Source organism: Elephas maximus, chromosome 1 (genome assembly GCF_024166365.1).
Source record: "Elephas maximus indicus isolate mEleMax1 chromosome 1, mEleMax1 primary haplotype, whole genome shotgun sequence".
Taxonomy (NCBI): domain Eukaryota; kingdom Metazoa; phylum Chordata; class Mammalia; order Proboscidea; family Elephantidae; genus Elephas; species Elephas maximus.
The window spans coordinates 117886333-117897732 of record NC_064819.1 but is presented as its reverse complement, the minus strand read 5'-3'; the positions used below and the strand labels follow the sequence as shown (position 1 = coordinate 117897732).

Here is an 11400-nt window from a genome sequence, read left to right as displayed (position 1 = left end):
GGCATTGGCTGTAAAGGGCGCCAAAGGCATCCCACCACCTATCCTGCTCATTCCCTTGGCGGTTCCTCTCCGGAAACACTTCTGCTGCCCTCCCTCAGCCCTGACACCTTGGGTAGAACAACCACTCTGTGCTGTCTAGCCCCATGTCCCCTTAAAGAGAGATGTTTGCTTCTTGCCCTGGGATAGCAATTAGAAAAAAGATGCACAAGCTAAAACCAAGGGGGAAACATCATAATCAGAATAGGATATCTGTCTTCAACATCCTAAATCTTCCCCAATTAAAATGAAATACACATCCAATTGCCTTTGGGAGTGAATGAGTGGTGCTCATCCTCTGCTATCACCAGCTCCTTATACTGACCTCTTTAACCAAGGAGTCATCAACTGGGATGTTAAAAGATTCACAGATTTTAAAGAACTTCTCTCTGTCCACATATCCTGAAGTTTCCTTGTCATAAACTTGAAATGCTTCACGAATGTTGTCTTTACATGAATAGTCTTTCAGTTGCTTCTGAATTGTGTCTATTAATGCTTCCAGTTCCTTTGTGCCTGGATCCTCTTTGGTTTGCTTGCTGTAGAGAAAGAAAGGAAATGACTGACTGGACATGGTATTTATTCTTGACCAATCTTATCTCAGTGACCAAAGTTCTCACTTGGGGGAGTCAGAGAAGCTTCTCCTGACAAATAGCTTTGGCACTGAGCTGACCAATAACTAAGCACTTGCCTGCGTGAGCTGGCTGATGGCTGAAGGCCACATCAGGAAGGCCTGATTGGGGGGCAGTTTTTGAACTGAAGTTCAGCTTCCTTATCTGCCATCTGTTGTATCACCACACTGCAAGGGGCCAAATCCACCACCGCCACCACCTCAAGTTTGGTATTAGTCAGAGTCACATGATTGTCTCTTAATGTCCTTGCGGGTTAATGTTATATCATCTAAAAATAAATGTCTGAGGTTTTTTCTTTTATTAATACATACACATATAAACTACACACACATATATAACTACACACACATATGTAACTACACACACATATATATCACCATACACATATATATAACCACACACACACATATATAGCCACACGCACACACATATATATAATCATGCAGGCAGAAGTCTCTCTGATTCACTGGATTTTGTGAAAGGTTTCCTATGGAAGTTCCGAGACTGCTCTGTGTGGTCAGTGAGAAGTCCAGCTCAGCATTTACTGCAGTGAAGAGAGATTAGAAACCCAGAGCATTAGGAAGAGGAAGAGCGTTCCCTTGAAAACACAACCACAATTCATGGAAGCCCAAATTCGATTTCCTCTGAACATGAAGGCACAGTTACAAAATTAAAGAATTTTAGAGTTGGAAAAGACTCCCCTGTGTTTTATCTTCTTAAATCCTTTTGGAACAAAAGGGGCCCCAAAGAAACTAAGTAAGCACTCCCTGCTTTTCCGATGATGAGAAAACAGACTCAAAGACCTTACTGGCTTATCTCAGATCTCCTGTCGGAGGCAGCAGAACTCACGTCTCAGTCCAGTTCCAATATGTTCTTTCAAGTATAGCCAACCACCTCACACTGAATCCCTCTCCTGCACCATCCACCACTGCTTTTCTGTTCTGATTTTTTCTTGTATATAATATTCAAAACTTCACCGTTACAAATAGCCTTTTTGCACTATTTCCCCTTTTTACCTACTGGCCACCCTTGCTGGGAAAAGTGTAAAGTGACATAACCTTTCCGGAACAATTTGGAAACATGAAGCAAAAGCCCAGCAAACAATTTCAAATAATGTATCCTGGGTTACATACAAAGATATATGTATCAGGCTATTTTTGGATATCTAAAAATATCAAAAAAAATGGGAAATTAGTTAAATAATATACACTACAATCAGGCAATATAACAATAATTCAGCCAATTGTCAGTGGTGCAGAAAGAGGCGAAAGACTGTTAGTAAGAAAAGCAAGGCACAGAAGTACGTACAGAATGCTACTTTTTTGTGTAAAAGTTGTAGGGGGAATAAGAACACATATTTAAATTTGCTCTGAAATAAAGAAACTCTGAAAAGATATTCAAAAAACTAATCAAAGAGGTAGCTACCTATGGGGTGTGGAGGGGAAGAACTAGGTGGATGGAAGATTGAGTGGGAGCAAAGCTTTTCACTGATGCCTTCGTATATATATGTCCCATGTGAATGTAATCCCTACTCAGAAAATTATCAATGCTACATAAAACATTTCATGATATAAATGTTTGTGATATATTATTAAGTTAAAAAAGCAGGTAAAATAGAATTATCCCATTTTATGTTGTTAGTTGCCGTCAAGCAGGCTCTGACTCATGGCAACCTTATGTCTAACAGGACAAAACATTGCCTGTTTCTGCATCATCTTCATCATCCTCCAACCTAGGAAGCTCATCTTCCAGCACTATATCAGACAGTATTCTCTTGTGATCCATAGGGCTTTCCTTGTCTAATTTTCGGAATTAGATTGCCAGGCCTTTCTTCCTAGTCTTAGTCTGGAAGCTCTGCTGGAACCTGTCCACCATGGGTGGCCCTGCTAGTATTTGAAATACCGGTGGCATAGCTTCTAGCATCATCATAGCAACATGCAAAGCCACTACAGTATGAAAAACTGACAGATGGGTGGTGGATCCCATTTTTATGCATATTAAAAAAAATATTTGAAATAGTCATCTCTGAGTTATGGGATTCTTTAAAATCCCTTTGTTTATTTCTATTTGTATCTCCTAAATTTGTACTCCCTAATTTTTTTTCTGTTTTCTGGGTGTATGTTACTTTTGTAGTAAGACAAAACAAATAAAAATTGTTATAAAAATCCATAATATCTAAATGCTCTTGGGCATTGTTTGCTACAGAAGCAGACTATTTTCATCTGACGAGTACAGCTCCAATCATATATACTAAATTGTGAATGACTGTCAGGAGCTATTTTAGTGGCAGAAACCTGCCAAGCCTCAGTCTTCCAGGTGTTCCCAGGAGTTAGAGCCATGGAGCATATAACGTTGAGATATGATCATCCAATCCTTTTTTGGAGGAGACAACTCCCCCTCCTCTGAAGAAGCCAGACACCCACTTCCCCTTCATACAACAGAGACAATGCCCACGGCATCTGCTGCCTTTGAGCAAGATGGAGTGAATTGACAGACTGCAACAGGTGGTACTGTTTAAGGAAGAAGCTAGTTAAAGTTACAGCCTTGACTTTGTTTATCACCAGACCCAACCCAGACCCCATCCTGGAGAAGAATGGCAAGTCCCAGGGTAAAATTTTGTTCCCATCAATCAACAAAGAAATGCAGGAACCAAAACCAAAAACCGAACCCACTGCCGTCGAGTCGATTCCAACTCATAGTGACCCTACAGGACAGAGTAGAACTGCCCCATAGGGTTTCCAACGAACGCCTGGGGGATCTGAACTGCCAAACTTTTGGTTAGCAGCTGTAGCTCTTAACCATTACGCCACTAGGGTTTCCAAGCAGCTGGTTATCCTTAACAGGGGCTGCCAACTGGGAGGCAGCTGGGCTTAAAGGAGCCTGAGGCTCCCAGCATGCCTGGTGAGAACTCTGCCACACCCACCAATGCCCTACCTTTATTTTCCATAAAATTAGATGAAAGTTTTACAGGGTGACTAATCTCCCATAGGTAAGAAGGATGTCACAGTCTTCAGTTTTCTCTTAGAATATTTTGCTACATGCAAAGTCCTGACAAAGTCCTCCACTTAGCAAGCACTGAGTGGAGTTCACTTATTTTCTTAAAAAGCAAACAGTCCGCAATCCCATTCTTCCTTTTCTTACTATATTTCTTTTTGGTGATAGAAAACTCTTACATACCAGCAGTGTGTCAGAGCCTTAAAGTGTGGCTGTGCCAATAGCAAAGCTTTCCTGTCAACCCTTGGCCTGATCTTAGCTCTGGATTCCTGATCCAGGACCTCCCCTTCTCCCCAAGGAAGGTAAGCCTACTCCCAAGACAGGCAGTCACTTGCCCAGAGGGCTTCACGTTGTCAGGAGAGAAGTCTTCTGAATATCTCAGATTTCTTGGTGTTTTTCTCTAGTGAGAGGCAGAATAGCACCGTAGTTAATAACATGGCTTTGGAATATGACCGCCTGGTGCAAAATCTAAGCTTTGCTACTTAGAGGCTGCATGATCTTGTGCAAATTACTTAACCACTCTATGCCTCAGTTTCCTTATCTGTAAAACGTAAGTTTTTAAGGGAAGCTGCTTCGTAAGATTGTTGGGAAATTAAATGAGTTATTACATATAAAGCACTTAGTACCTGACACATAGTAGATACACAATAAATGTTAGCTTTTAACAAAGTTCAATTGACAGTCCTGGTAGGGAGATTCACTCACTCATCTACTAAGTCTCAATGATAACTTTTGCAGAGAAGTGAAATAAACTGTTAACTATAACAAAGATCCTGTGAGGAACTTGCTCTCTAGCAAGGGATGTAAGAAGACTTTAAAACCCCTAACAGAAGGGAGTTCGTATCCACCAAGCGCTCCTTGGAAACCTTATGGGGCAGTTCTACTCTGTCCTGTAGGGCCGCTATGAGTTGGAATCGACTCGATGGCAACATTTTTGGTTTTCTTTCTTTCTTTCTATAGGGTCGTTAGGAGTTGGAATCGACTTGACGGCAATGAGTTTTGGTTTTTGGATCTGTAAGGTGGCTGTGAGCCATAATCGACTCAACAGCAACGAGTTTTTGGTTTGGTATTTAAGAGACGTATAGATAGGAGGATCGGGAAGAGCTGAATTGAGGAGGTGGCATTTGACCTAGGTCTGGAAGGATGTGAGGGTTTGAACGTGTAGGATGAAATAAAAGATTGGGAACAGCCTAAGACAAGAAGGAATGCTTGAGGTTAACACAATAAACCTGTTTGTGTTGGAGTGCAAAGCGTGTGGAAAGGAGGGCTAGAACTCCAGTTTAGGGGATTATTTGGAGCCACACTATGGAGAGTTTTAAAGACCAAACCAAGAACTTCAGACTTCTATTTGGAAATAATGGTAACCTCTTAAAAGTGGCACGATGAATTAAAAGCCAAGTTCTGAGATGACTGTCTGGCAACAGTGTATGAAATGGGTTAAGGAAGAGACAGAGAGGAGGTGGGAGGATGGATTGGAGCTGTTATAAAAAAGAGGGTGATAAATGGGAGTAAGGGAGACACTGGTGGTTCCTGCCCAATATTCATCCTCTCTTTCTTCCTAATAAAATAATCTTCTCTTTCTTCCTAAAAGAGCCCAAACTGTGTTTAGTGCAGCAATTAGGAGTGGCCATGTGATACATCCCAGCCAATTAGATGTAAGCAGAAGTTGATAGGCAGGGCTTCTGGGAAAACCCTTTAAAAACATGGAAGACATGTTAAGATTGGCTCTTTGGTATTTTACCCTTCACTCTTCCCCTTCTTCCTGCCCAGAATATAGATGCAATGCTGGAGATAGAATATTCATTTTATGACCACAGAGTGAAAAGCACGAGGAAAAAAGCTACTTGCTAAAGATGTTTGAGAGGAGAGATAAAAGTCGGTTCCCTGATGTCACTGTAAAACCTTCATAAAAACCCCAAATTGCTTACCTCCAGACTTTGTATCATATGAGGAATATAAAACCCCCATTTGATTAAGCTAATTTGGTTAATGCAAGTTTGTTTTTGTTATGTGCAGGAAAATGCAACGCCTAACTGATGAGTGCTTTAAATTAGGAAATGGTGGTGAGAATGAAAAGAAGTCAGACAAGAAATATTGTAGAAAAAAAGAAAAGAATTAAGTAGCTTATTAGATGTGGCGCAAAATAGAAGGGGTCAAAGATATTTCCAAGGCTTCAGATCAAGGTGAAAGAAACGCTGATGTTATTAAGAGGGGAATTAACATTGATTGATTGTCTCCTGTGTGCCGGATACTATGCTGGTACATGTGTTATCACAACTTTATCAAATACATAAACAGAAAGAATAGATGTGCTGGGAAGATGAAAATGACAATGGCTTCATGTTTAGTTGTACAAAGTGTGAGGTGCTGATGGTTCAGCTGGGCAGAGACACATCCAACAGGCAGACAGGAGTGTAGGAATGGATTCAGGAGAATTGTCAGGATGGAGAGCAACTCAGACGAGACAAGAAGAGACTGTCAAAGCAGTTTAGAGAAGGCAAATGGAAGGACCAAAAACAGGACTTTGAGAAACACTAACCTAATAGATAAATGCAGAAAAAAGATACAAAGATTGGGCTTTCAGAAAGGTAGGAGGAGTACCAGAGACTATGACTTTCCAGAACTCAAAAGAAGGAATTTCAAAAGCAGGTGGTAATGAGTAATCAATATTATATGTAGATCAAAAGGATTATGGGCTAGACCAGGGTGGGCAATCTATGGCCCACAAGCCAAATCCAGCCTGCTGCCTGTTTTTGTAAATAAAGTTTTACTGGAACACAGCCACATCCATTTATTTACATACTGACTGTGGCTGTTTTCACACTACAACCTCAGAGCTGAGTAGTTGCAAAAGAGATGTTATGGTCCACATGGTCCACAAAGCCTAAAATATTTACTATCTGTCCCTTTACAGGAGAAGTTTGTCAATCCCTGCTCTAGACTCTGACCCCCCAGTCTCTCATTTACCTGCCTAAGCGTTTATCATAAGGTCTGGCACGTGGTACAAGCTCAAATATCTGCAGAAATAGTGAATGGATGAGAAGAGGCCATTAGATTTAGAAACAATGGCTTTCAAGAAAGCAATTTATAAAGACTGCTTATAAGGTTATGGAGCAGTCAGGAGGGAGGGGATTACAGGCACAAAATAGAAAAATTAAGTTTGGAGAAATGGGGAGCTACTTACCTCTGACGAAAGAAGCTAAAGAAGATGAGTGATATTCTACAAATGGTCTAAGGTGAAGAGAGGGAAAACTGAAGATGCTTACATTGGATCATTTGATCTCATATTTGAGATCAACAGCAAAATAAATGCTTAAGAGTTTGGGGCTTAAAGAAAATGGAAAAAAATGAGAATATTTGGAAACTCCTATATGGGAAAAGGAGCCCCGGTGGCACAGTGATTGAGGGATACAGCTGCTAACCAAAAGGTCGGCAGTTCAAATCCACCAGCGGTTCCTTGGAAACCCTAAGGGGCAGTTCTACTTTGTCCTCTAGGGTCATGATGGGTCAGAATCAACTCAATGGCAATTAGTAACAGGTATATGGGAAAAAGGAGTCCCTAAGTCATGCAAATAGTTAAAAAATCAACTTCTAACTGAAAGGTTGGCAGTTAGAATCTACCCAGGAGTACCCTGGAAGAAAGGCCTGGCCATCTGCTTCTAAAAGGTCACAGCCTTGAAAACCCTATGGAGTATAGTTCTACTCTATACACACAGAGTTGTCATGAGTTGGAATCAACTTGACAGCAATGGGTTTTTGTTTTTTCATATGAGAAAAATGGCTGGAAGCGAAAAAGAAGATTGAAAGGTTCATTGAACAAGAAGAAAGGGTCCTTTGGAAATTGAGGAGTACAAATAGGCATGTTAATGGGACAAGAATGATATAAATGACTATATGTGTATGTTTATATATGCTATTCACACATGTAGATTTGTGTAGAGGGATGGGTTTATGAGCATGTGTATTTATAATCCTGAAGTCTGGGTTCAATATATTGCAACGAGGATCCAAAACCCAGAAAGAACTTCTAGGTGAAGTCAATACTAATTTTACGGTTCAGAAAAAAAACAAATGGCTAACTCCAAATTTCATCATCCTGCAACTGACACTTGACATAAAATGTACTCAGGTCTGACAAGTATTCAGGGCCTCCTTCATTATTCTTAGCAATTATTAGTCAAGTAAAGGATCTATTTTTCCTTAGAGTAAGATTCTTTACCTAAGGGGTGGAGTTAGAAGCCAAAGAAAGAAATGGCTAGAAGGTAAGGAAGGTGTGATACGGGTTTATATCACCTTCAAGTATTTTCTCTCTCTTCTCTCTGATCCATCACATGAGAAGAGAGGGAAGGCAAAGATCAAAAAAGGGTAGATACGGTTCACTTAGCCCAGAACTTAAGTTTCTACTTATTTTTACTAAAGGCCTCAATGATACCTTTTTCTCATTGTTAAATAGGGAAAAAAAAAAAAGATGATTTTGCAGGTAGTGTTCCAAAGCAAGCTTTCCAGTGTCTGCTGGATCACAGTATTTGCACACTGTGCAAATTACAGAAAAAGGCATGTGAGAATTACTTGGCTTAAATGTATGGCCATGAATCTCAAGTGGGCCCTTACTGCTGCCCGGCCACCATGCTATGTTTCTTGCATCCTTTCATTCTCACACTTCCCTAGACAGCTGCTATATTTCATTAGTCCTCAGACACATTTTTTTACATTTTAGCATCTCTGGAATTAGGATGCATCTCTTAATCAATGGCAAATTTCAATTATAATTGGCATTTTTCTTTCGTAGTAGTAGATAAAATAATGCTGTGTCTTTGTTTTCATTTTATTTCATATTAATTTTATTCATATACTCGATAGGGTATTTCACAATTTTTCCTCTCTCCCTAAGCCCTCAGCATCTTTTCCCCACCCTCATTCTTCCTAGTGTTCTACTACACTGAAAACAATGAAACAATCAGAAGAGACCCCCCACAAACAACCATGTGTATCCTCCCACCCGCATCGGTACCATAGCATCTGCCTTCCTGCCTGTTACCATATATCAAGGTTCTCAGAGTAATCCCAAGGTTGCTGGAGGTTCCTAAGATGCTTTTGGGGGCTTGGAGGTCAAAACTATTCTCATAATAGTACCAAGTCATTGTTAGTCATTTTACTCTTGTTTTCTCACATGTGTGTACACAGTGGAGTTTTCCAAAGGTTACAAGTGATATCACCACAGGCTGAATAGAGAAGCAGATATGAAAATCCATCTGTCTTCTGTTAAGTCAGGCATTAGAGATATTGGTAAAAATGTAAAACAATATCACTCTTCTCACTGAATATTTTTATTTAGGAAAATAATATTATTTGTGTTAACATGCCCAAGGATTGCCAGCGGCCACCAGAAACTAGGGGTGCAGCATGGAATGTATTTTCTCTTAGAGCCTCCAGAAGGAACAACTCCTGCCAACACCTTGATTTAGGACTTCTGGCCTCCAGAAGTGTGGGAGAATAAATTTCTATTGTTTTAAGCCACCGAGTCTGTGGTAATTTGTCAGAGCAGCTCCAGGAAACTAATACACTATGTAATTTATTTGCTTGTGCTGATTATTGTCTATGAGTTGGCTTAGAAAGTCAACTCATGAAAGTTGTAACTTCTTGTCTATTTTATTTACTGATAAAAGCCCAAGAGCCCAGTGATAATATCTGACACATAGTAGGCACTTAGTATTATTTTTTGCTAAACTAATAAAGTTGAAAAAGTTCTAAGTCCCCAGTTACTATATTGGACTCAGGGAACCATATGGGTATGTCTAATAACTCCTACCTGATGAGGGAAATTTGAAAATCAAAAGTGATTACCTATTTATCTTGTCAAGAACTATTTCCTAAATACCTAATATATGCCAAATCCAAAATGGACCTTGATGATCAAACATACTTTTCCAATTCTGGTGCAGGATCCACTTGCTTTCGAACATGGTTCTGAACTGATGAGAGTGCTTCCGGTGAATACTGGGCAGCATTGCTCTCCATGTATTTCAAAACATACTCGTCTACATCAAGGATGACAAATCGGTGGCCAAACACTGGGGAGAGGGTAGCAACACACTTAGCTTGGTTATCTTTTTATCATGCAATCAAGAATAAAATAATATTGACCCTCCAATAACAAATTCACAGATATGCATTTGTGACCCCCAACTAATGACTTTCCAATAGCTTAATAAACTAAGAGACAGTAGGTTGTGCAGTGTTTAGGAAGCTCAGTGTCTACATATAGTGTACATGAATCCATGCCAACAAATGCAACCAATTTAGACTGTAATTGTTAAGGAAGCAGATTAAGACATTGTACCATATACCACTGTACCATATACAAGAATATTAGCTTTACTTCAGTTGGAATACAGCCTAATTGACTCTTATAAGAGTTAAATGAATTCAGTTCTAACTAAGAAGAATCCATTCACTCACCTAGTAGGAAAGCCTGAACTGTGTGTAGACCTACCGTCAATCACAGCACCAATGAAGAAGTCACCAGGACCATAGTAGTCAGGGTTGTCCACTAAAGAGTTTGGTTTAACAACTCTAGTTCTGCCCAGGTATTTGCCCCCAATGATGCCAGAATTTCGAACTGGAGGCTCAAAGATACTGATCATATCAGTGGCTAGAAAGTAAGAGAAGATGAATCGGCGGTCTTTGTCTTCTGGAATGGGGGATTCCTAGAAAGGTGTAGAAAAGCGATATTCAGAATAGGAAGGTTCATGATCTACCCAAACTCAAACGCCTACAGGGGCCAGGTATATAATATAAATGAAGGAATTACAATTAGGGATTCAATAGGTATGAGGGGCATGAATTCTAGTAACATGAAAAGGACATGCCTCATCTAAAGGGGATGGTCCCAACTCAACTCCAGTTGATCACTACCGTGTGGAAATATATACCTAATGTTGCTAGATCTTCCAGTTTTTCAAGAGAAGACAGAAATCTGGATTACTATGTAAAATCTCTCATTTTAAAATATTGGCTCAAACTTTTTTAAAGCCCAATGGGACCAAACAAAACACATATATGGGCTACATTCTGCCCACAAGCTGCCAGTTTGAGATCTCTTGGCTGATGTTATGTTCAGCTAGGTATACATTAAGATGATTGTGCAAAGTTTAGTTCTTTAAACAAATGCATGTACACAAAATTTAAAAAAGAAACATTGAGAAGGGTGGAATAAGAGTAAGATTTTATATCATGGGGTTGAAAGTGATTCTGAGAAACTATCTTTTAGACAAGATTTTTATAAAATCGAATCACTGAAAGTGATGACGCAACTTGCTAAATAAATTCCAGAATGAACAAGCTATAATATGCTTATTCCTGACTAAAATCCTCTCATATTGCAACTTCTTGTTCAGATCATAGAACTATTTGTGTAAGAACTTCTCGTATATTGAAGAAAGTCATTAGATGTCATCTTAGTGAAATAATTTCCTCATACTATTCCCTAATCTAACAGTCTCCAAAATTTTTTGATTGGACACCCTTATAATAAAAAAAATTTAACACTCACTATTTATATAGTTAATATAAACAAACATCCGCATTTATTTAGTTACTATAAATCAATCACGTCACTGCTCTGCTCTCAAATCTCCAAAGGATTCCCATCACACTTAGAATAAAACACAAAGTTCAGACCAGGGCCACAGACAGGGGAGTATCAAGGGAGTTACGGAAGAGTGGGAATGGTTCACTCTGG

The 11400-nt window shown here is 39.6% G+C and overlaps 1 protein-coding gene across 3 annotated transcripts in view; it reads right to left on the bottom strand.

Moving 5' to 3' along the window:
* EFHC1 (EF-hand domain containing 1) overlaps positions 1–11400 on the bottom strand; it is a 59174-nt gene that overhangs the window by 5814 nt on the left and 41960 nt on the right. For all 3 annotated transcript variants that reach the window (XR_007518466.1, XM_049894103.1, XM_049894116.1), the window contains 3 exons: positions 10153–10366; positions 9583–9730; positions 362–572 (listed from right to left, as the gene is read on the bottom strand). Coding sequence is in view for 2 of the 3 variants with exons in the window: in XM_049894103.1 (XP_049750060.1) it covers positions 362–572; positions 9583–9730; positions 10153–10366 (573 nt within the window). In the remaining variant the exon portion in view is untranslated. The remainder of the gene's footprint in view (positions 1–361; positions 573–9582; positions 9731–10152; positions 10367–11400) is intronic.